The sequence below is a fragment of the Doryrhamphus excisus genome, linkage group LG5 (genome assembly GCF_037039965.1).
Source record: "Doryrhamphus excisus strain RoL-2023G ecotype Guam linkage group LG5, RoL_Dexc_Guam_v1.1, whole genome shotgun sequence".
Lineage (NCBI taxonomy): Eukaryota > Metazoa > Chordata > Actinopteri > Syngnathiformes > Syngnathidae > Doryrhamphus > Doryrhamphus excisus.
This window is the reverse complement of record NC_136361.1, coordinates 17,498,102-17,524,408: the sequence shown is the minus strand read 5'-3', so window position 1 is coordinate 17,524,408 and position 26,307 is coordinate 17,498,102. Positions and strand designations below refer to the sequence as shown.

The 26,307-nt window shown below is 41.0% G+C and overlaps 1 protein-coding gene across 6 annotated transcripts in view; it reads left to right on the top strand.

Annotated features, from left to right (window-relative positions):
- The window catches only part of ddr1 (discoidin domain receptor tyrosine kinase 1), a 55,035-nt gene that overhangs the window by 14,049 nt on the left and 14,679 nt on the right, over positions 1-26,307 (top strand). For 5 of the 6 annotated variants that reach the window (XM_058052906.2, XM_058052901.2, XM_058052899.2 and 2 more), the window contains exons 2-8: positions 8,982-9,140; positions 13,271-13,373; positions 18,460-18,535; positions 18,774-18,926; positions 20,605-20,752; positions 22,448-22,550; positions 22,979-23,165. In XM_058052906.2, the coding sequence (XP_057908889.2) occupies positions 9,035-9,140; positions 13,271-13,373; positions 18,460-18,535; positions 18,774-18,926; positions 20,605-20,752; positions 22,448-22,550; positions 22,979-23,165 (876 nt within the window). In that variant the 5' untranslated portion in view covers positions 8,982-9,034. Of the gene's footprint in view, positions 1-8,981; positions 9,141-13,270; positions 13,374-18,459; positions 18,536-18,773; positions 18,927-20,604; positions 20,753-22,447; positions 22,551-22,978; positions 23,166-26,307 lie in introns of those variants that run through there. The other variant, XM_078790820.1, reaches the window with a different exon arrangement.

Genomic DNA, 26,307 nt, shown 5'->3' with positions numbered 1-26,307 from the left:
TTTTCATTTCCCGGCAAATTTCTAGTCTTTTATGATATAATTAGTTCCGTTAGTACGATACCCGGTTATTATGATAATCCGGTTACTACGATGCCCTTTTCATCTCCCACCAGCCAATTTGGTCTGCTTATATCGATACAAAAGGAGATTTAAGCTGCTCGACATTGTTCTATACTATAGAACAATGTCGAGTGCATTATTGCCCACTTTTAATGCAGTTCGGCGCAGGATCGGATATATCGACAGTCCGGTTATATCGATATTTTTTCCGACTCTTGACAATATCGATATAACGAGACTTTACTGTAGTATTAATTCTGTTTAGTCTTAGTCTTCAGAGTTGTGTGTACTTGAATATTTCAAGACCTGATGTGCTATTTCAGATAAGGTTTGTTATTTATAATTAACAGTTAATCTATATTGTTGCTTTAAACCAGGGGTGGGCAAACTACTGCCCGGGGGCCACATGTGACCCACCAGCGTATGAATCCGGCCCACCAGTTACTTTCTAAGTTTTTCAACTTTTAACATACAAAATGGAAACATGACTTGCAAGTCGGATGTCTTATTTATTAAAAAAACAACAAAACTGTAAAATTAAATGACATAGTTTGATGTGGTCTGATTTTTAGTTTAAAGTGCTCCTGAAAAAATGAACAAGAGAACATACAGCTGATAGTATAACACTTTTACAGATAAAATTAGACAAATAATTCAAGGAAAATTATAAGCAGAAAATAGTGTGTGTGTTTTATATATATGTTCTGGCCCCTCGGACAATTTTGTTAACTCAATGCAGCCCACAAAATATTTACCCACCCCTGCTTTAAACCATAATAAATATTACATATTTGTGTTTGATCAAACCCTGTGGGCTACTTTGCGCAGGCACTACACAAAATGTCCTTCTAAAAGTGAGTCACCTTTGGGTCATTAATGATGCACTCATGCTTTCCTTGCATCATTTCTCTGAGTCACATAACAACAAAAAACACGTTCAGGAAAAATCTTGAGCGTGGTGCGAACCCATTTCCTCATCGTCAAAAAGGCTGCGAGGAACGGAGGAGTAATTCACACTTCCTTCCTTCGAGCCCTGTGAGGGGGACGAAACCAACCGATATGCTGAAGGAAGTCCAGAACAAAGAGCTTACTACTCTATAAGTCCCCTGTGGCCATTAGTCATGTCGGTTGGACACTTAACACCTTTAGCGGAGTGAAACATGGAATACTTTGGAATTATATGTATACAGTGAAGAAAATAAGTATTTGAACACCCTGCTATTTTGCTATTTCTCCCACTTAGAAATCATGGAGGGGTCTGAAATTTTCATCGTAGGTGCATGTCCACTGTGAGAGAGATAAACTAAAAAGAAAAATCCAGAAATCACAATGCATGATTTTTTAACAATTTATTTGTGTGATACAGCTGCTAATAAGTATTTGAACACCTGAGAAAATGAATGTTAATATTTGGTACAGTAGCCTTTGTTTGCTATTACAGAGGTCAAACGTTTCCTGTAGTTTTTCACCAGGTTTGCACACACTGCAGGAGGGATCTTGGCCCACTCCTCCACACAGATCTTCTCTAGATCAGTCAGGTTTCTGGGCTGTCGCTGAGAAACACGGAGTTTGAGCTCCCTCCAAAGATTTTCGATTGGGTTCAGGTCTGGAGACTGGCTGGGCCATGCTAGAACCTTGATATGCTTCTTACGGAGCCACTCCTTGGTTTTCCTGGCTGTGTGCTTCGGGTCGTTGTCGTGTTGGAAGACCCAGCCACGACCCATCTTCAATGCTCTGACAGAGGGAAGGAGGTTGTTCCCCAAAATCTCACAATACACGGCCCCAGTCATCCTCTCTTTAATGCAGTGCACTCATCCTGTCCCATGTGCAGAAAAACACCCCCAAAGCATGATGCTACCACCCCCATGCTTCACAGTAGGGATGGTGTTCTTCGGATTGTACTCTTCATTCTTCTTCCTCCAAACACGCTTATTGGAATTATGACCAAAAAGTTCTATTTTGGTCTCATCTGACCATAAAACTTTCTCCCATGACTCCTCTGTATCATCCAAATGGTCATATGCAAACTTAAGACGGGCCTTGACATGTGCTGGTTTAAGCAGGGGAACCTTTCGTGCCATGCATGATTTCACATCATGACGTCTTAGTGTATTACCTACAGTAACCTTGGAAACGGTGGTCCCAGCTCTTTTCAGGTCATTGACCAAGTCCTGTCGTGTAGTTCTGGGCTGATTCCTCACCTTTCTTAGAATCATTGAGACCCCACGAGGTGATATCTTGCATGGGGCTCCACTCCGATTGAGATTGACCGTCATGTTTAGCTTCTTCCATTTTCTAATGATAGCTCCAACAGTGGACCTTTTTTCACCAAGCTGCTTGGTAATTGCTCCGTAGCCCTTTCCAGCCTTGTGGAGGTGTACAATTTTGTCTCTGGTGTCTTTGGACAGCTCTTTGGTCTTCGCCATGTTACAAGTTAAAGTCTTACTGATTGTATGGGGTGGACAGGTGTCTTTATGCAGCTAACGACCTCAAACAGGTGCATCTGATTCAGGATGATACATGGAGTGCAGGTGGACTTCTAATGGGCAGACTAACAGGTCTTTCAGGGTCAGAATTCTAGATGATACACAGGTGTTCAAATACTTATTTGCAGCTGTATCACACAAATAAATTGTTAAAAAATCATGCATTGTGATTTCTGGATTTTTCTTTTTAGTTTATCTCTCTCACAGTGGACATGCACCTACGATGAAAATTTCAGACCCCTCCATGATTTCTAAGTGGGAGAAATAGCAAAATAGCAGGGTGTTCAAATACTTATTTTCTTCACTGTATGTATAGCCTCACAAATCAATTTGACTTAAAAGGAAGGAAAACATCATGCAAAAGTTGCACAATAATTCAAAGAAGGGCGTCAAGGACGACTCAAAGCTGAAACTGATAACAATAAAGGCAATAGAAGCAAAGAAATGACTGCCAAAGATAAGGTTTCCTGTTTCATCACTAATAACTTTCCCACTATGTTGCTTCAAAGCGAGGGGGCAGGCATTTGATTTAATTAATTACAGTATTGACCCAAATATATGACAGTATTTTCAATTAATATGTACAGTCTGGGCTGCACGGCGACCGAGTGGTTACCATGCAGGGCTCACAGCTAGGAGACTCGAGTTCAATTCCACCCTCTGTGTGGAGTTTGCATGTTCTCCCCGTGCATTTGTGTGGGTTTACATTCGCTTACCTTCACACTGGATGGAGTCAGCTATGGAATATCAATGATCAATATCAATATCAATGACAATGAAAATAAATTCTACTGCCATTCCATGTGGAAGTGGTAATGTTTTTGGATTGTCCTTCCCAATCTGATTGAAACCATTATGTTTTTTCATTCATTCATTCATTTTCTACCGCTTTTCCTCACGAGGGTCGCGGGGGTGCTGGAGCCTATCCCAGCTGTCTTCGGGCGAGAGGCGGGGTACACCCTGGACTGGTCGCCAGCCAATCACAGGGCACATATAGACAAACAACCATTCACATTCACATTCATACCTATGGACAATTTGGAGTCTCCAATTAACCTAGCATGTTTTTGGAATGTGGGAGGAAACCGGAGTACCCGGAGAAAACCCACACATGCACGGGGAGAACATGCAAACTCCACACAGAGATGGCCGAGGGTGGGAATTGAACCCTGGTCTCCTAGCTGTGAGGTCTGCATGCTAACCGCCGTGCCGCCGCATTATGTTTTTTGAATAACTAAATTCAAGGCGGCTGCATGGCGGACGAGTGGTTAGCACGCAGGCCTCACAGCTTGGACACCCAGGTTCAATTCCACTCTCGCCCATCTCTGTGTTGAGTTTGCATGTTCTCCTCCTGCATGCGCGGGTTTTCTCCGGGTACTCCGGTTTTTCCTCCCACATTCCAAAAACATGCTAGGTTAATTGGCGATTCCAAATTGTCCATAGGTATGAATGTGAGTGTGAATGGTTGTTTGTCTATATGTGCCCTGTGATTGGCTGGCAACCAGTCCAAGGTGTACTGGACTCGCCAGAAGACAGCTGGGATAGACTCCAGCACTCTCGCGACCCTTGTGAGGATAAGCGGTAGAAGATGAATGAATGCTGATGTAAACAGTAGTAACCAAACCAAAAAAGTCGATATTAGTGCCTCATTCTGGTGCTAAATTAATAGTTACAATTGCTGACATTGGTATAAAACTGAAATATTGGTTTTCATGACCAATAAATCTGATGAATACATTTGTACTATATACACCCCTCCATAAATAGTCATCTTTTTATTAGTGTTGTATAATATCTGAATGTTCTGAACGTCTTTTTCCATGCCAGTGTCATATTGAGGAGAATCACGCTGGCTAGGATGGAAGGATGCATAATATCGTTTAAAAGGACTGCCGATGTGCCCTGAGCAAAGCATTGAACCTCTGCCTGTTTTGGTCACGCTTACATTTCATCAGTAGCAGATGACAGCATGAATTTGTTTGGCTTGTGGAATGATGGACATGAAATTAGTCTTTCATATTGGATGGGTTTCTCTTAAATGTTCTTCAGATGTGTTTTATGAAGAAAAGGTGCTGTTGCTGATTCCTAGTCACATGAGCGAGAGTAGCTTACCTTGTTTTATGACCGCATGCCATACATTCCTCATAGGCGGATGGTAAACAAAGATGGCTGACATGGTAAACATAAGATTTTTTTCAAGCTTGCATGCAAGTTTGTCAGCATCTTTTGTTCCATTACAACAGGGGTCTCAAACTCAATTTACATGGGGGCCACTGGAGCTAGGGTCTGGGCAAGGCTGGGCCGCATCAGGTTTTAAAAAAAAAAACAACAAAAAATTTATTAAAAACAGAAAAATATACAAACTTTTTCAGTGCTTTGATTCCGATTTTCTACAATAAAAGCTCTGATAAAACATTCTACTGTTCTCAAATATCTTAATTTTTATTTTTCTGCACAAAATAAGATGAAAAATAAACAAATCAAGAATAAAGAAAATCAATCAATCAGTAATAAATAAATATAATAATAAAAATAAAACGGCAAATAATAAAAACTTAAGAAACCACATATAGTTGGTGGGTAGACAAATTATTTTTTTCAGATTAAAATGAACAAAGCATTATTAGAGCCCTGTAGACATGACAAAACACGACTATAGTCACATTTATACTTTTTTTATTTACAACATATTGCGCAACTGCAGGGTCTTGAGACACATGCTAACTCGCAAACTAGACAGCTAGCCACCTAAACGGTAGCCTTCAAGTTATTTCCTTTCAACTTAAATAGCCAAAAACTGACCACTTCCACACGGATAGGGAGGATAACTATTAACATGAACATTAATCAAACATAATAATTTTTTCTGGGTACATGATACCATACAGCATCCATATCAAACTTGCGCGGGCCGCACTAACATTAAACTTTCATATCAAGGCGGGGGCCTCAAACTAGTGTCGTGTGGGCCACATTTGGCCCGCGGGCCGCACGTTTGAGACCCCTGCATTACAACTTTTCTCTCAGAATTTGACTATCGGACACTGAGAATTTTGCCTTTACTGTACTTGAAAGGCCAGCTTTCAAAGGTTATGTGAGTTTTAGTAAGTGTAAAATGTCACATTTATTCCAAAGTACTGAACACCACACACTGTTTGGCATTGTACATGTTAATATAATGTCATTATTTGATATCCTCTCTAGTAGACTATACAGTAGATGTTGCTTCATTTTCTATGCATAACTTTGTGGATTAATTCAAGCCTTTAAAGAGGAGCATTGATTTTAGGGGTTGACTTTGGGTCGTAAAAGGCTGATTTTCCACTAGAATCATTTTAACATGATTCATTTCTGGTGGCAAAATGTAGATTACAGGGGATTTAATCAGGTTAGACTGTAAATGTCATCATGGTAGTAAATAGACCACATTAGCATTGTTGTACGTGGGTGTCTGTCATTGTATGCGTATAGTCGTAGATGTGTCAAACGCCCGAACACGTAAACACTTTTGGACTTTTTATTGTCCCAGAACGGACACCTGTCTAATTATAGAAAGTATCTTTAATGATGCATTGCGTTCCGACTTTTGTTCTTCAGCAGCTGCTCATACGTGCGTTCATTTGGTTGGATTAGCCAAGACAAAACTCGAGAGCGGTCGTCGGGCTTCACCAGAACACAGCGGGGCCTTTCTCTTGTGTTCGCTGCCTGAGCTCTAACCACAGCTGTTCAACGCCACTTGACTTTTCCCCAACAAAACAAAGTCTCACATGGCTGCAGACACTTTTTTTTTCCCTGCTCGCCAAAACATTTGTCTGTTTTTTTTTTCCCTCTTCTTCTTCTTCCTCCATGTGAGTGATGTCGTCTCTGTGTTTGGGAATAATACGTCTGCTACGGCCTGTTTATTTGTCGAGTGACACCTGATCAGGGGAGATTCTCAGCTTTTACTGCCGCACATTAAAGCCTCACATGTCAGCGTTTTGAATTTGACGTACTCTTAAAAACTCCTATCATACATGCGTGGTATAGGAACATAGGACAGCTGCACCGGCTACCTTTATGCCCACATGGCAGCATACGTACATTCCCTCCAAGGCCATAAGTCACCACCCACCCTACAAACACATCATCACTGCTATTGTTCCATCAGGCACACACTTCACTTCATTGTGTCTGGACTCTAGCTGGATATTACATGAGAACGCAGGTGCTGTATGTGTTCTCACAAATTCATTCATTTTCTACCGCTTTTCCTCACGAGGGTCGCGGGGGTGCTGGAGCCTATCCCAGCTGTCTTCAGGCGAGAGGCGGGGTACACCCTGGACTGGTTGCCAGCCAATCACAGGGCACATATAGACAAACAACCATTCACACTCACATTCATACCTATGGACAATTTGGAGTCGCCAATTAACCTAGCATGTTTTTGGAATGTGGGAGGAAACCGGAGTACCCGGAGAAAACCCACGCATGCACGGGGAGAACGTGCAACCTCTGTTCTCACAAATGCACCTTCATACTGTTGATGATTCTTAAACTGGACATTGTTTCTCATAGATCCGCCACTCTACTGCCCCTTTTACACAGATCAGTCACCACTGATATCACCGCAATACCATTTGGGATGCTCATTGGTTGAGCAACTTTGGCATCACAATCAACACAACTAAACATGTAATCTATTGTTGTCTTCGCTCTGGACACTAAGGAGAGTATTATATTGTTATTATTATATTGTAAGGGCTGCACAGCAGTCGAGTGGTTAGCGCGCAGACCTCACAGCTAGGAGACCAGGGTTCAATTCCACCCTCTCTGTGTGGAGTTTGCATGTTCTCCCCGTGCATGCATGGGTTTTCTCCGGGTACTCCGGTTTCCTCCCACATTCCAAAAACATGCTAGGTTAATTGGCGACTCCAAATGTTTGTCTTTATGTGCTGTGATTGGCTGGCGACAAGTCCAGGGTGTGCCCAAAGACAGCTGGGATAGGCTCCAGCACCGCCGCGACCCTCGTGAGGTAGGAAATGAATGAATATTAATAATGTATAATTTCCTCTTTTTTTATAGCAATTACATAATATAACTTTAATTTGATTAAATGCCATAAATCCATACTCCGGTTTACTCCCACATTCCAAAAACATGCTAGGTGAATTGGCGACTCCAAATTGCCCATAGGTATGAATGTGAGTGTGAATGGTTGTTTGTCTATATGTGCCCTGTGATTGGCTGGCGATCAGTCCAGGGTGTACCCCGTCTCTCACCCGAGGACAGCTGGGATAGGCTCCAGCACCCCCGCAACCCTTGTGAGGAAAAGCGGTAGAAAATGAATGAATGAATGATTATATTGTATTATTGTATTATACTCTGGACAGTATTATATTTTGCAGTCTCCAATTTCAGTACTCCTTACTGCATGACCAAATGTAAACTTAGTTTAAGGTGGTGTTACACCAGACTCCAGAGCAGTTTTCATAGATTTCAAAAGTGGGGAAACCCGTCTGTCCCAAACTGAAGTGAGTAGAGCCCGGCCGAATGAGGCTGTGCCCAAAATTAAAGGACCAAAGAGGTAGCATGGATGATGCCATATAGCAGCAGTTCTATCAGAACCAGACTGGATGATTCACGCCTGACTATCTTTTTCTGTCAGCACGCTCCAATATTAAATCATCACCTGTGTCAGGTTAGACATGAATGATGGCGATGTAATGGTCTTCATCACTTAATCGAAATCTGTACATATTAAGATGGCTAAAACCTGTTACAATAAGGATCAATTGGAGAATGTGTATCATTAAATCATAGGCGGGGCTCAAGTCCTAACTCTTGTTTCCATACGTTACACCTCCTTCCCTCCTTCCCTCCTCCTGTCACCACAGCTGTGCGTCAGCTGTCGGGCCCATCCCGGTCTACTCAAGATGAAGTTGAAACCCAGAGGGGCTTCTGGGAAGAAATGCTCTCTCTCTTTTTTCACCTCCAGCTGTCTTTCCTACTTCAGACTTGCACTTATTACCAGTTACCCGGTTCCTCTCGCTGAGTACAATGCCAGCCATCAAATGTGTTGTGATGCTGGTGACAAAAAGCAATCTTAAAGGACCTTGTTAAAGTACCAGTGAGATAGTCAGTCCATTGTTATTGTGACTCTGTCTCAAACATCCCCTGGCTGATTATACGCCGCCCAATTAACCGAAAACAGGTCTGAAATTCACAGTTTGGGAATCGATTGGCCTTTCAAGACCTGAGGGAGAGAGTAAATGTCGAGCTAATTGTACCATCCTCATTAAACAAGACTTAGGCGGTGTATCGGAATGAAGCATAATTCCTGTCATGAGAGATAGAGAAACATATCAGTACCTGAAAGAAACTTTGTGGTGTTTTGCTAAGCTAAAACTCGACCGTTTACTTTTGATATCTAACGCCTTGTGTTTCCCTTCTTGATAGGAATGCCTGTGATCGTTACCGGGTGTCCGGACGGGTAACCAGGTGCTGCCGTCATGGCGAGGCCAGCGAGGTACCTGACTTGTTTCGCTGTGGTCACGCTGGCCCTGGCGGTGCTGATGGCGGCTGTGGAAGTGGATCATGAGTGGCACTTCAATGCAGGTAGAACACGCAACAGTGGTTCACAAACTTTTTTTTTTTTTTTACAGCCATGTACCCCTTCGGATATTTGAACTGATGGTGTGTACCTCTTAGTCCAGGCAGGGACTCACAGGCCTCACAACTAGGAGACCCGGGTTCAATTTCCACCCTCGGCCGTCTCTGTGTGGAGTTTGCATGTTCTCCCTGTGCATGCGTGGGTTTTCTCCGGGGACTCCGGTTTCCTCCCACATTCCAACATGCTAGGTTAATTGGCAACTCCAAATGTTTGTCTATACGTGCCGTGATTGGCTGTCGACCAGTCCAGGGTGTACCCCGGCCTCTCGCCCGAAGACAGCTGGGATAGGCTCCAGCACCCCCTGCGACCTCGTGAAGATAAGCAGTAGAAAATGAATGTGAATTAACCTGAAATATTGATAATGTAGGCTGCATGGTGGATGAGTGGTTAGCGCACAGGCCTCGCAGCTATGAGACCCGAGTTTAATTCCACCCTCGGCCATCTCTGTGTGGAGTTTACATGTTCTCCTCGTGTATGTGTGGGGGTTTTCTCCAGGTACTCCGGTTTCCTCCCACATTCCAAAAACATGCTAGGTTAATTAGCGACTCCAAATGTTTGTCTATATGTGCCGTGATTGGCTGGCGACAAGTCCAGGGTGTGCCCAAAGACAGCTGGGATAGGCTCCAGCACCCTCGCGACCCTCGTGAGGATAAGCGGTAGAAAATGAATGAATATTAATAATGTATAATTTCCTCTTTTTTTATACAGACATAGCAATTACATAATATAACTTCATTAAATGCCATAAATCCTTGTCATTCCCTTCTCGTACGCTTTTTCCTACCCACTTCCTGTATTCTCCTCATAAGTGAGGCTCGTTCTTGTTCCTTCATCAACAGACTATACCGTGCCCCCCTCTCCCCCCCTCGTCTGTTCAGTGTAACAGGAGAATGAAGTCGGACTGTTGGTCAGGACTGTTAATGCACTGCCAGATTACATAGTGTCAGTCAAAGTATCGAAACGGGTGGGGGGTAACCGGAGCGCTCTGTTTAATATCTGACCGCTGCAAGAAAACCCGAGCTTCAGCTTATACAGCATATTTGTGTTTGTCAACGTTTTGTTTCATATTGCAAACAGCGGCAATATTTTCACTCCATTACACAGATTGTTTGTTCCAGCCCAAGTCCCACTGGTGTTCCAATTAGGAGCTAGATACTGTATGGTATTAGGGCTCCTATAGAAAAATGAAAGGAAAACATTATATCAGATAAGATGTGTCATTTGCTTTCATCACTACAGGGATCAAACCCCAGTCCCGGCATTGCAGAATACCACTTCAGGTTCTTCCTCTGTTACGGCTGATTAGACACTCACCTCCTATAGACAGATCATTAAGAAATGCATCGTTTATTTGCTTTTATGCAGAATCCAATTGCCTTCCTTAGAATATAAATACTATTATAAATACCTTATACCTTGTCTTACCTGCAGACACCTTCCTGCTTGTGTTAACGGCTCATACTATCACGGAAAAATTGCAGGGTCAACTTCACCCACCACATCTGTGTGGGTGCAATTTATATGTCAAAGCAACCTAGTGGAAATGAGGCAGAAAAAAAAGTCATATTTTTCAAGCATAACCCCCATTAAAATGGTGCAATAGTTAGGGAGTTACTTGGCAATCAATTTTGGCACATTGATTCACAGTTTGTCCTCTAAAGGACAAACTGCAAGGACTCGAACTGGCGGCGTGATGATGATTTAATGATGTGGGCACCTGTTTGATGGGTGCGGATCAAGCCCAATGAGGTCTTTAAGGTTTGTCATTCAGCCCCAGAATTCCAGCGCAGTGACTCAATAACCCCTGGCCCCTTTCTTCTCCATCACCCTCCTCCTGTCAGTACCCCTTCTCTGCTTTATTGCCACCCGACCCGCCCCGTTTGGAGCAGACAGCTGGCTCGCAGTGTAATCCCACGCTATCTGGATCATTTGATGATGCCTGCCGCTGGAGCCCAGTCAGCGCCGTTACCCGAGACCCGTTCGCTTCTGTCTTCTTCCACCCTACGGCGCCCTCATTTCTGTCGCCTCTTCCTTTGTTGGCTTTCCTGCAAATCCCCCCCTCCCAGCGGCGCTAACTGTAACAGGAGCCCCACTGGGTCAGAGAAGTTGAAAAGACAAAAGAAGGAATGTGAAATGGTGTGGTCTTGGATAGGACTAGTCACCTTCCTTCATACCGGTCTCTTTAGTGTACTTGCACTGGATTATGTCTCTGAAAAGAAATATTTGGACCCGCTAGTGTAGCTAAATACCCCCCAAAAAAGTGAAAACCGGGGTATTAGCAAAAGAAGAAACCATATATTTTGGTGTAAGTTGGGATAGTGGTGTACATCAAGGGATTAATGGTCATGAATGCAACATTCTACTGCAGGATGTAAATAGCATCATACATATCTGTAACATTTTATTGACACAATCCTCCCCAAACCATTTATACTAATACTAATACTACTGTTAGTAACTACTGTTACTACTGTTTTGACCCATTTTGAACCCCCGACTCATGGTGGGGAAACCTTGAAAGCCTCTTCAGGATTCAGGATGGATCTTCAGGATGGAATGATACAGTACTCTACAAGAAGCAATGAAGTCTGTAAAATTAAATAATAAAAAAAAAGAAAAAAAAATTGTTACAACTATAATGATGAAAATGGTAATATTAATGATGATTATAATAATAATGGTGATAATAATAACAATAATAATGGTAATAATGATAAAGATTATAACAATAATGATAATAATAATAATAATATTACAATGATACTAATAACAGGGGAAAACAAGACTGTGGCATGAACATGATTATATCTTTTATAAGCTTTTGCTTCAGCCTACTCCTTTTGAGCTTGTGATCATATAGTTGAATACAAATGTAAATAATGGAAAGTTATATTTTGATTGATGTAAGAAATGCACTGTAATGTTTCATATAGCCCCCCCCCCCAAAAAAAAAAAAATTAAAAACCCTTTAAATACCAAAGTCACAAAATCTAGATGATGGCTGGGTGTGTTACAAATGGATCAGACATTTTGATGAAATTGTATCAAATATTGTCATAATATGCAAATTAGATGAGTAAATTTACTCCCATCACAATCTTTGGGTCATAATGGTGTTTTTTTTATTTACAATATGCCTTTATGATTCAATACAATTTATAATTCGCCACAGCAAATCAATCTCCTTTCTGCATCGGTCTCTCTCACACCAACTACCCTCATGCCCTCCCTGTGTCCTCCTTCACTACTGGCAGCTCTAAACGCAGCATCCTTCTACCAATATATTCACTATCTCTCTTCTGGACATGTCCCAACCATCTCAGTCTGGCCTCTCTGACTTTATCTCCAAGGCCTCTAACATGTAATGTCCCTCTAATGTATTCGTTCATGATCCTATCCATCCTGGTCACTCCCAATAAGAACATCAGCATCCTCATGTCTTTTCTTCAGTGGCATTGTCTCCAGACTAAACAACATGACTGGTCTCAGCACAGTTTTTTTTTATACCTTTCCATTCATTTTAGCTGAAACTCTTCTATCACGCATGACATTTTTTCCTGCCTGCAAACGCTTCTTCACCTCCTTTTCACAATCTCCATTGTTATGGCAACATGATTATTACAACAGCCAGGAGTTGGTTGCGCCACATACTGAATGTCAGGATTTGTTGAAGTGAATTTGTTTGATTGTACTCATTGTGCGTATCAGAGGATGTAGGATTTACAGGAGTAAGTCATGCAAAGAATAATATACGCGTGTTTTTTTTTATTCCTCTGCTAGATAAATCTGTGCAGCGTGGGAAATCACAAGTAAATTTATTGCAGTAGTTTGGAATCCTTCCCGTCTCCTCTTCGCGACTGTGACGCTCACGCAGCGCCGAAAAGTCCGGAAGTTTTTCCCAACGATGACATAACAACTGAATGCTCCGTGACAAAATGATGCCGGCTGACATTTATTGGGAATATTAAGTTTCTCCTACACTAAAGCTCCATACCAATAAGAATGTCTAAAGAAATTATTCTTTTTTTTTTAAGTTCACGTCTGATGTCCCTTCCTGTCTATTTCCTCCTGACAGCTCAGTGTCGTTACGCCCTGGGGATGGAGGATGGCAGCATCCCAGACTCTGACATCACTGCCTCCAGTGCCTGGTCTGACTCCACCGAGGCCAAGCATGGAAGGTCAGTGGGTTTCACTAAATAAATGATGAATTGTTGCCAAGGTGAGCTTTTACTGTTTAGATAATGGCTGCATTCACACTTGTGGTTCGGTACACTGTTAACCCTTAGATGCATAAGTGGGTCAAAAATGACCCGGTCAGGTTATTTTCTTGAAATATCTTAGTAATGAAAAATTGTTATCATTTCATATTCCAGGTATTCCTCAAAAAACATCTTTTTGATATCATGCCATTCAAATTTTTGACTTATCTTTTATACATTTTAAGAAATTTTTGTTTTTGTGTTACTACCCCAACCTTCTATAAGTAGGTCAAAAATGACCCGGTCAGCTTGCTTTTGTGAAATATCTTTGTAATGAAAAATTGTTATCATTTCATATTCCAGGTATTCCTCAAAAAACATGTTTTTGATATCATGCCATTCACATTTTTAACTTATCTTTATACATTTTAAGAAATTTTTGTTTTTGTGTTACTACCCCAACCTTCTATAAGTGGGTCAAAAATGACCCGGTCAGGTTATTTTCTTGAAATATCTTAGTAATGAAAAATTGTTATAATTTCATATTCCAGGTATTCCTCAAAAAACATCTTTTTGATATCATGCCATTCACATTTTTAACTTATCTTTTATACATTTTAAGAAATTTTTGTTTTTGTGTTACTACCCCAACCTTCTATAAGTGGGTCAAAAATTACCCAGTCAGGTTATTTTCTTGAAATATCTTAGTAATGAAAAATTGTTATAATTTCATATTCCAGGTATTCCTCAAAAAACATGTTTTTGATATCATGCCATTCAAATTTTTTACGTATCTTTTATACATTTTAAGAAATTTCTGTTTTTGTGTTACTACCCCAACCTTCTATAAGTGGGTCAAAAATGACCCGGTCAGGTTATTTTCTTGAAATATCTTAGAAATGAAAAATTTTTATAATTTCATATTCCAGGTATTCCTCAAAAAACATCTTTTTGATATCATGCCATTCAAATTTTTAACTTATCTTCCATACATTTTTTTGTGTTACTACCCCAACCTTCTATAAGTGGGTCAAAAATGACCCGGTCAGCTTGTTTTCATGAAATATCTTTGTAATGACAAATTTTTATCATTTCATATTCCAGTTTTTGATATCATGCCATTCACATTTTTAACTTACCTTTATGTAACACACAATGGATCCTCACATTTTCTATTGTTGTACGGGGTCATTTTCTTTTTCAAAGATGTAAAAAAAGTGAAAAATGAAGATGTTCCTAACATGAAATCATTGTTGTGTGGTTCTAAATCTAATACTAAATATCATACAAGTGATTATTCCTAACCAAAAGGGCAAAATTGTCATAAAAACGCATTGATTCTAGTATGGGTCATTTTTGACCCACTTATGGAAGAGTGTAGGGTCCAGGCACTCGTGCATCTAAGGGTTAAGTAGCGTTCACACTGTTTTTTTTTTTTTTTTTTTGTCAGGCTGCTCAGTAAAGAACATATACATAAAGTAAGGGCTTGATTGGACATAGCTCCTTTTAACTGAGCCAAACATGGCACATATGAACGTACCCTTGGTCACTGTCTAGCAAGTGTACATCATTGTTGAGTTGTTCTTCAGAAGGATTCTGCGGCTGGTTTTGGCACACTCACAAAGCTTATCCTGTCAGTGCAATAAAATAGCACGCTGTGCATTGTGACAGGTCGTTTCTGAAGTCTCGCTGCAGTTTCACATTTCGGGCTTCACTCAGCCTATTTTATTTTTTTTCTTTTCTTCGCCTCCGCTGTTTTGTTACGCCTCCAAAGCAGAGTGCAGTCATCATCACATTCAATCTGCCAACTTGCCAAGTGACAGTTGAAACATTTACAAAATGAATTCAGACTCCAACACATGACCGTGATGGATTGTTTTTTTTTTATTCAAATAACTTTTTTGGAGAGTGGTGGCACACTGCAGTGATTTGGATGTGTGGAAGCGTTACACAATGCCGATGTTACAAAAAGAGGCTGTTGGTGGGATGATGACGTGTAACGTGACGTGGTTATTGCTGGGAAATGAGGTCAACGGGCAAAAAAAAAAAAGTGGTCATGGCTTCATTTCGTTGCACTCAGTGGTGCATCTTTCTGAAGTCAGCTAATGATACAAACGTGCTGTGGAAAGAAGTTTCGGTAGTGTTTTAAATCATCAAAACGATTACATGTTATCATCAGTGTACGTTTTAATGCATGATCATGGCATGTATATCAAATGATGCAATGTTTTGTTTTGTTTTTTAGAGGGCTTTATAGTCGAAAAAAAGTGTATCCCAATGACAGCATTGTAACATAGCTCAAATGTTTCACATAAGGATTGGGAATGATGGGCAAAATTCCAAAAAAAAAGTGCAGTTCCCCTTTAAGGGATAAGAATCTCTTCCTATTAGATTTGACAAACAAGGGACCACCAAACAGTATCTTGCGTTGTCATGATGGGAAACTCGATTACTTTTATTGACTTGACTTTTTATGAGTCACTCACAAAAGTGAATCGAGTACCCAACCCAGCAGGACTCACTAAACCTGTGAGCCCACTTCAGGTTCACGATTCACCAGTCGGCACGCTCATGTGGTGTTAGTGAGGGAGTCTAGTTTGAGAGTTTGAGTGCTAGGCTCGGCGTTAGTGAGCGGGTAGCTCAGACAGAAACAGGAAGTGGAAAGGAGAGTTGATTTGAGACATGGAGTTGATCTGTCATGTTACCGTCTTTCCTTTTTTAATTTAGCTAGCAGCAGTTGAGTGAGTGAACAAATTAAGAGTCGAATACCCGCGAGTCCTGGTTCAGTAAAACCTTGTTTGACTTGGTCGATAGTCGACCATCACAATTGCTTAGTGCTAGAGACGGCGCTGATGCGATCGAACGATGCGTACCATAATCGATACTATCGACTTTCTAGTGAAGGTTGGACATTTCATGAGGTAGACTTGCAATCTGAGGACCGATACAAGAACTGTCTTAAAATTGTAGTTTGCACTTTTTGCACTATATCATGTTTGCACGGTGGACAAGTGGTTAGCGTGCAGGCCTCACAGCTAGGAGACCCGAGTTCAATTCCACCCTCGGCCATCTCTGTGTGGAGTTTGCATGTTCTCCCCGTGCATGCGTGGGTTTTCTCCGGGTACTCCGGTTTCCTCCCACATTCCAAAAACATGCTAGGTTAATTGGCGACTCCAAATTGTCCATAGGTATGAATGTGAGTGTGAATGGTTGTTTGTCTATATGTGCCCTGTGATTGGCTGGCGACCAGTCCAGGGTGTACCCCACCTATTGCCCAAAGACAGCTGGGATAGACTCCAACACCCCACGTGACCCTTGTGAGGATAAGTGGGAGAAAATGAATGAATTAATTAATTTTTGGAGGTGGCCATTTTGCTCCAGTTTTGAGAGTGGAATCACTTTTGGTCGCTTTTGGTGTCATAAACAAAAAAAAAAAAATTTCATGGGGATGATTCCGCTTCTTACTCACCTCGAGTATGTTCTTTCTTCATTCTTTGTAGAAACAAAAACAGACGTTGCTACATATCAGACCTGGTGGGTGTAAGTTTGACCATTTAGTTTTTTTCAGTGAATAGCCTAGCATGATGTTCCTGTTAAATGTATTGTTAGCACTTTAGCTCGCATAGCTATACTAATGTAGCTAAAGTTTACATAAATGTTGCTAAAGTTACGCTAATGTTATGTTGTTTCACGTGATATATGGCAACTATTACGCTGAACAAATGCAGAGTGAAAGCGCCCCTCATCTATCACTGTTAATTGCTTCCAGAACTGAGCGTTACAAGTGAATTTCAACTAAGTAAGATTCCTTATTTATAAATGGAATGGGTTTTTTTGTTATAGAACAGAACTCTTTGTAGCTATAATATCGAAAACCAGGTCGCAACCGTAATACCGTAATAAACAGTTACAACCGACTTGCCTAAACGCAGCTCATTAGAATTAAAGCTAAAGACACACAAAGCAGTGTATTCCCAGTATGGCTTATTAAAGGCACTTTTAAACTTCTAAATTCCACAGCACTTTTCTAATATACTAATGTGGGACCAATGAGAGATATTTTAAATTATTACAGAATAGTGTAATAGTATCTTTTCTTTCTTTTTTTTGTTGTTTTTTTTGGATTTTATGAAATTGTACAGGTGTGTCCAATATAGTCCGTCCCCAGTCAATTGTTTTGTGTACAGAAACGCACGTGTAAGTCCCACCATGTGTTTTCCTGAGGTTTATTGTGACATGAAGGTGATAGTGTTTGTTTTGTAATCACATTACCCACTTGTCTGTCAGGAAGCCATGTAACATTCTACAATAACCATGTGTAGGAGTGATACGTGTGTGTGTGTGTGTGTGTGTGTACATTTGGCAGAAAGTCTGACCATGTGGAAGAGATTATTAGCTGCAGGCGCTCTCTAAGAGACACGGGGGAAACACTGAGACAGCAGTGGAGGTACAGAAGGAAAACGAGGAGGGATGGGTGCTAAAAGCCAGGGATAAATAATTTAAAAACACGACATGGACGACAGCGTTGCAGAATTCTAGCTAGAACAAAAGCGGCTAGTATCGAATAGGAAGCAATATGATGCGCTAATCCCACCACTTGCTGGAGTGTAGTTGACGCCCATCATAAGACTTGTGTGTGTATGTGTGAAATCATGCGGCTCTTTCCTGCTGCATGACCTCACCCTCCCCCGAGGGGAGCAGCATCACTGTTGACGTGACATAATGGATTTAATGGTTTCAGGCACAGCTTTTATTTTGAAAAGAAGCCCCTGAACAGAATGTTGGATGGACTATGAGTTAAAGGCTGCTAAATAGTTTGCGTGGTTGTCCAGATAATTACATTGTTTGCATTAGAGTGGGATTTGTCTTTCTCACTTGCTACTTTTCCCCTTTGGGGGTACGTGCATCTGTACATAGTCCGAGCCTGAGCTTGCCTGTTTGTATGTGGGTGTCTGCTTGCAGTAGTAAGAGTGCTACAGGCATTGGTGTTGTATTTCAATAACTTTTTATTTGTGCCTTGTTCACTCACTGAATCATTTAATTATTCATGTGTGTCCATTTTTAGGTTGAGCACAGGAGAAGGGGACGGAGCTTGGTGCCCCGCAGGCGCCGTCTTCCCCAGTGGAGCTGAATATCTTCAGGTGACCACTTTCAGTTTGCTTGAATTGAACGTGTATATAATTTTACTTTGCTATACTCAAATTTTCCCGAGAGCATGCATTGTGCCGTTTTTATCAGCAAAGTCAGCCAGCATACCCGCGCAAGCGAGCGAGGACAAGCGGGCATAAGGAATGCCACACATGACTACTTCCTTCCCCCGACTGTATATTTCCGATCAGGGCTCAAAGCTCCAGCTAACTGACTCCCCATTTTCTGCAGGTGGACCTGCGAAAACTTCATTTCCTGGCACTGGTGGGCACACAGGGTCGCCATGCCGACGGGCACGGCCAGGAGTTTGCCCGTAGTTATCGGCTCCACTATTCCCGAGACGGAGTGAAGTGGATGACATGGAAGGACCGCTGGGGCCAGGAAGTAAGGCGGGGTTGATTCCATGTGCAGGGCTTTATGTTCTTTATGTAAATACATCTTTTATGGCTTTACATGAGATGTAACAAGTAACATGTTTCACATAAGGATTGGGAATGATTCGCAAAATTCCAAAAAAGTGCAGTTCCCCTTCAAGGGATAAGAATCTCTTCCTATTAGATTTGACAAACAAGGGACCACCAAACAATATCTTGCGTTGTCATGATGGGAAACTCGATTACTTTTATTGACTTGACTTTTTATGAGTCACTCACGAAAGTGAATCGAGTACCCAACCCAGCAGGACTCACTAAACCCGTGAACCCACGTCAGGTTCACGATTCACCAGTCGGCATCCTCATGTGGTGTTAGTGAGGGAGTCTTGTGAATGCCAGTTTAAGAGTTCCCGCGTTTGAGTGCTAGGCTCGCCGTTAGTTGAGCGGGTAGCTCAGACAGAAACAGGAAGTGGAAAGGAGAGTTGATCTGTCATGTTACCGTCTTTCCTTTTTAATTTAGCCAGCAGAAGTTGGGTGAGTGAACAAATTAAGAGTCGAATACCCGCGAGTCCTGGTTCAGTAAAACCTTGTTTGACTTGGTCGATAGTCGACCATCACAATTGCTTAGAAACGGCGCTGATGTGTACTATAATCGATAAATACTATCGACTTTCTAGTGTAGGTTGGACATTTCATAAGGTAGACTTGCAATCTGAAGACCGATAAGAACCGATAAGAACTGTTTTAAAATTGTAGTTTGCACTTTTTGCACTATATCATGTTTGGAGGTAGGCTGCACGGTGAACAAGTGGTTAGCGTGCAGGCCTCACAGCTAGGAGACTTGAGTTCAATTCTCACGAAAGTGAATCGAGTACCCAACCCAGCAGAACTCATTAAACCCATGAACCCACGTCAGGTTCACGATTCACCAGTCGGCACCTTCATGTGGTGTTAGTGACGGGGGTCTTGTGAATGCCAGTTTGAGAGTTCCCGCGTTTGAGTGCTAGGCTCGGCGTTAGTGAGCGGGTAGCTCAGACAGAAACAGGAAGTGGAAAGGAGAGTTGATTTGTTACCGTCTTTCCTTTTTAATTTAGCTAGCAGCAGTTGGGTGAGTGAACAAATTAAGAGTCGAATACCCGCGAGTCCTGGTTCAGTAAAACCTTGTTTGACTTGGTCGATAGTCGACCATCACAATTGCTTAGTGCTAGAGACGGCGGGTTGATTCCATGTGCAGGGCTTTATGTTCTTTATGTAAATACATCTTTTATGACTTTACATGAGATGCAACAAAAGAGCCCAGCAGACCTTTCAGTTTCAGTTTCAATGACAACACCTGTGCTTTGTGTTTGGTCAGCGTCTAATATTTTCACTAGTGATCAACTTTGAGCTGTGCTTTGTATCGTCTACCGTGAGAATCACACTCATGTAAGGAAGCCACTATTCAAATTTAATTCCGGTGTAACTCTTGCATAAATGCTGCAACTGCAATACTGTGCCCGAGGCGTCACCTCTGAAATCAGTCGTCACGTCTGTGTTTGAAAGTTCCAGGCATTTCATTTGAGCTTTTCTGGGATTAAGAGCGGAGCACGCCCTGAATAATAAGTCCCTGCCTCGGGGCGAGATTCCAAACTACCAAAAAACAGGAGGGAGAGCGAGTGTGGGTGAATATTTGTGCTTGTTTCTCCAAGGTGGTGTCGGGGAATGAGAACACCTACGATGTGGTTCTGAAAGACTTGGGGCCTCCCATAGTGGCCCGTATGGTGCGCTTTTACCCGCTGGCTGACAGGGTCATGAGTGTCTGCCTTCGAGTGGAACTCTACGGCTGCGTGTGGACAGGTGAGCGTGTCCTCTTTACATATCTTACCTTGACTTTTGCTTTTTATTTGGCTTTTTTTTGGTGTGGTTATGATGTCATGGCAGAAGGGTAGCAGTGAAAATAAACAGGAAATAGGAAAAATATGCTGTTGATCAAAAAAAGGTGAACTGGAACCTGTAGCAACCATCCTGGCTGCTCAGTACAATATGGCAAAGTTGGCAGTAATACAGTGATTATACCTGTCATGTGTAATCACAATTAAAGGTTAACTATACTATGTATTTGACGAGATAACTTTGCCTGTACAGTTAATAATATAAAAAAAACATAATAATAATACAGTTAAATAATAATAATAATAATAATAATAATGATAATAATAATACAGTTAGTTAATTAATAATAATAATAACACTGTTAGTTAATTAATAATAATAATAATAATAATACAGTTAAATAATCATAATGATAATGATAATAATCCAGTTAGTTAAATAATAATAAAAATAATAATAATCCACTTAAATAATAATAATAATCCAGTTAAATAATAATAATAATACAGTTCAATAATAATAATAATAATGATAATAATAATACCGTCAGTTAATTAATAATAATAATAACTGTTAGTTAATTAATAATAATAATAATAATCCAGTTAAATAATAATAATAATGATAATGATAATAATCCAGTTAAATAATAATAATAAAAAAATATAATGAATCAGTTAAATAATAATAATCCAGTTAAATCATAATTTAAAAAATAATAATAATCCAGTTAAATAAAAATAATAATAATAATCCAGTTAGTTAAATAATAATAAAAATAATAATAATCTACTTAAATAATAATAATAATCCAGTTACATAATAATAAAAAAATAATAATCCAGTTACATAATAATAAAAAAATAATAATCCAGTTAAATAAAAATAGTAATAATAATACAGTTAAATAATAATAATAATAATAATAATAATAATAATAATAATAATACAGTTAATACATACAATGTGCACAACAATAATGTACATAATAGGTTTTATTATGGCCACAGTTTGATCCTGGAACAGATTATTTCTGCTTTTAAATCCGAAAAAATAGTATATTTTTCCAAATCTTCCCTTTCAGACATTGAAGGTTGACTTAAGTGTCATTTTAGATTTAGTCCTACCCAAGACGAGAGGGGAAAAGGAGGATTGAGTCAATAATAATGATTACAAGTGTGTTCGCCATCCATCCCATGCATCAAATTTACAGGCTTGCTAATGTTTGCCAGAGTTTAGTGTGTCCGCCCTCTGATGGATAGCGTGGGTCTCTACGATCCCCGGAGCACTCGCTGTATTTATGAGCGCTTACCTTCTCTGTAGCCTCGTTCCAAGTCCCTCGTTCATCAGGAGGACAGCTTTAAATCAGCGCTGTCCTGGCTTTGTCTTCTGGGAGTCTTGTTAGTTTCCTCCATCGTGGAGTGTAAGCCAGGTCGGCTCCGAGCCTGAGATGAGGCGCGTTATATAGCATAAATATGGGCACTTTTCCACCAATCAGCACAGTTTATGGTACAGCAAACGTAGCACCACTAACTGTAGGTTGTAGGTTACAAACTGTCTAGTTCTCTCCCTAAGTTGAAGTCCTCCATGTAATTTGTTCATTTTTGCCCTTTTTTCAGCAATCAAATGACAAATTGTTGGCATTCTGTCTTTCACTAGATGGTTTAAAGGCTTATACAGCTCCAGTGGGCCACGTCATGAATCTGTCAGGCATGCCCGTCTACCTGAATGACTCCACATACGATGGAAGCACGGAACAAAGGTAAGCACTTGTGGCTGTAAAATGGCCCGAAATGCTTGAGCAAAGAAGCGTTCGCGCTACACGTGTTTCCCGTCAAGTACCACTCAGCTCATGGAGTCCGATCTTGTCCTGCTCCTTCCTCAAGGCCTAATACAAACAGGACCCACGGTGTTATTTTAGTTGCTGGGGGATTTGGAGGCATGTTTCCTGGTGCTAATGTTTTGGCAAGCCGCTAGAGGGTCATGCTCGCTCGCTCGCTCGGGCTGTGCGGTTAATGGGCCTGGGATGTTTTGCTTATGAGTAAGCTAACACCTTTTGATGCGATCCAGACGTATTTCGGTGCAGATGTGCGCTAATGTGAGACAGGAGAGTCACCGCAGGTTTGGTGACCTTACTATGTTTGTTTGTCAGTGTCGTGACCTTGTGTTGCCGTGTGTGTGTGTATGCAGGATGCAGTTTGGTGGCCTGGGTCAGCTGTGCGACGGCGTCCTGGGTGGGGACGACTTCATCGAAACCAAAGAGCTGAGGGTGTGGTCGGGCTACGACTACCTGGGCTGGAACAGAGATGTTCTCGGGAAGCCCAGCGTGGACATTGAGTTCCACTTTGAGAAGCCACGCGTCTTCCACACCATGCAGGTAAGCAGCAGTGGCAGCAGCTGTGTTTTGGATTAGATTGGCCCGCTAGGTCAGCTCAAAACGTGGAAGTGACTCCCATTTTGCAGGAGATCCCTGAAAACAGCAGACCACTTTTGTTATATAGAGGATCTTTGGCTATTGCTGTGAGCAGGGCCGAACCAGGCCATAGAAAACTTTAAAAAATAGTCTTGTTAATTAGTAATTAATTACTTGATTCCTGTGAATATCTGCAAAGTAGCATTCATTAGTTATAAATCACATTTTTTTAACTTAGATAGTAGTGGTTTACAGCCTTTTAAATACTGTTTTCAACATTATTAGAGCCCTCTAGATGTGAACTAACACCCCTATAGTCACCTTCACACTTGTAGTACCAAGTTTTAGCTTGGAATGGATTATGGCCACAGCAGTCGCCTGTTTTATTATTATGATCATAATGTTGTTATTAATTAATTTTCAGTGACAGGACACGTTTGGTGTTTTTTTTTAATCTAATCTTATCCAATCCACTTTATTTATATAGTTTTATTATATTATTATATGATTATATTATATTATTATTTAGTGTATTTATATAGAGTTTCCAAAGTGCTGCACAGACTAGTAAAATAAAAATAAAAATTGAATACAATAAACGTGACGTGAGCTCCAACCTTCCTCAGGACATGTTTTAAACAACGCTCTGATTTGGATTCCAAGGTAGTTCATCCTCTATCCGGAACTCATGCACTATCCTCAAAATCTCTTAGATTTTCCTATTTATGCATGCAGTCGACTGCCAACAGGTCTTTGTGATGCCCTTGGAACCTCTTGCTGTGTGTGTGTGACACATTTTTGGAGCTGTGGTTAAACAGAATTCTGTACCTTGTGCAATCGCCTCGCTCCCATTTCAATTTCCTGTCTGCATTCGTATGAATCCCCACTTGGGGCACAAGTACCCCCAAATAATCATTTGTGTCCAGATGTTCTTCATTCTTCATACCGCCGGCCATTTCCACTTTGGGCCACATGACCTGAATTGTATTCTGGAACAACTTGATGCATAAATCCATATGCTCATGAATAACGCCTATAAATGTTATTCTAAGTAAGACCCTCCAAAATGATTTCCATGTGTTGAGCTAAGATAACAATGCTGACAAAGACCTTTTTGTGTTTTTTTTTTTTTTTTAATGAAGGCTTTGATCTGGTAAATGAATAACCTCATTATGGTAAGTCGAGCATCGCGGCAGAGTAATGGGAGGCTAATGCTTTATTTATGCCTCTAATGAAGCCCTGCAAACAAACTCCTGGAGGTCATTTGATGCGTGCAACCTATAAAATACAACAAGCCACAACAGATTACAGCAATGTTGTCTCCAGGGATGGAGAAAACATCTGTAATGTACGTAATATACTGTACAATATGATCTAAGAATGATAAAAGTATGTGGATTAAAGATCGGCCGATATTTACGCTCTTTATTTGAATCGTATCGGCCGATACGCGCGTGGGTTCGCCGATGTAATTTTCCGCCGCATTATTTTCAGACAGGCATCCACCGGGCAGCTTTGTGTTGCCGGAGGACCCTGTAACACACGCAGTCGCGGTACCCCTCCCACACTGCAACAATGGTGAAGGGTATGTTTTCAACTTTTAACTAGCCTCTAACAGTTAAACTTAGTTGAAATACTTGCTTTTATACTCGGTATAGGGCGACACGGCGGTCTAGTGGTTAGCGCGCAGACCTCACAGCTAGGAGACCAGGGTTCAATTCCACCCTCAGCCATCTCTGTGTGGAGTTTGCATGTTCTCCCTGTGCATGCGTGGGTTTTCTCCGGGTACTCCGGTTTCCTCCCACATTCCAAAAACATGCTAGGTTAATTGGTGACTCCAAATTGTCCATAGGTATGAATGTGAGTGTGAATGGTTGTTTGTCTATACGTATGTGCCCTGTGATTGGCTGGCCACCAGTCCCGGGTGTACCCCGCCTGTCGCCCGAAGACAGCTGGGATAGGCTCCAGCACCCCCACGACCCTCGTGAGAAAAAGCGGTAGAAAATGAATGAATACTCGGTATAGTTACTCCAGACCTCATTCACTTTGCAATATCTGATCAACCTCCATGTGCAATATTAAAAGCTCTAAATTCAATATTCTAAGTTCTATGTGAAGTATTTCCATAATGCTTCATATTAACTCACTAGCAAGATCTCAGTGTATAGACTGGTCTTGTTTCATATTATCTACATACTGTATTTGTATATAACTCTGGGAAAAACTGTTGATTTTGTTAATACTTGGGTTGTTTATATTGTTTATTTTTCTATATTGTGTATTTTGTACTGCTTAACTGACTCTGTACTCTGTGCTGTGCAATGCAAATTTCCCCACTGAGGGACAAATAAAGGCATATCTTATCTTATCTTAAATATTGACGCCTGCTTTGAAATAAGTAGCATGAACGTGAATATTTATTCCTTCTAAAGTTGATAATGCCGTTTAAATGTGTGTTTAAGAAAGCTGAATCCTACTGTGTTCAGTGTTTACATTTCAAAAAAAATGTTTTTTTAAACTTGAGACCTGTAATATTTGTTATCATTGTCATTTTTTCATGTAAATTGAGGGAGCAAAAGCAGTATCGGCTACAAATATCTGCCCAAGCAAAATCATCGGCTAAGGCTGATGAAAAAAATCGGTATCGACATCGGCCCCCCCAAAAAAACATATCGGTCGATCCCTAGACAGTGTGGATGTCCCTAGACAGTGGAGTGGGTGGATGGCTGCATGTGATAAGCTACTTAAACCATCAAAAGATTGTCTCCGATTGACTCTGACTACTTGCATGTCATGTTGCCAGCTTGTATGTTTAAGTTTTAAGCAACTGGCATGCCGGGCCAAAGTTTGCCAACCCCTTTCCAAAGTCCCAAAATGTTTCTTTAAGCGTTGCCTGTTTCCTGGATTTTCACCAGGGGTTTTCCAACACCAACCTCATATGTCATTGCCATCTAGTCACTGGATTTGTCCCACTCAAGAGGTCAGCGCCTGATTCTTGGACTTAACCTGCAGCTAATTGCTCAACACAAGCCAGTTTTTTTTTTGTTTTTTTTTTAGTCCTATGGGATTTTATTGAAACACGACCTTGTAAGAACACAGAGAGGTT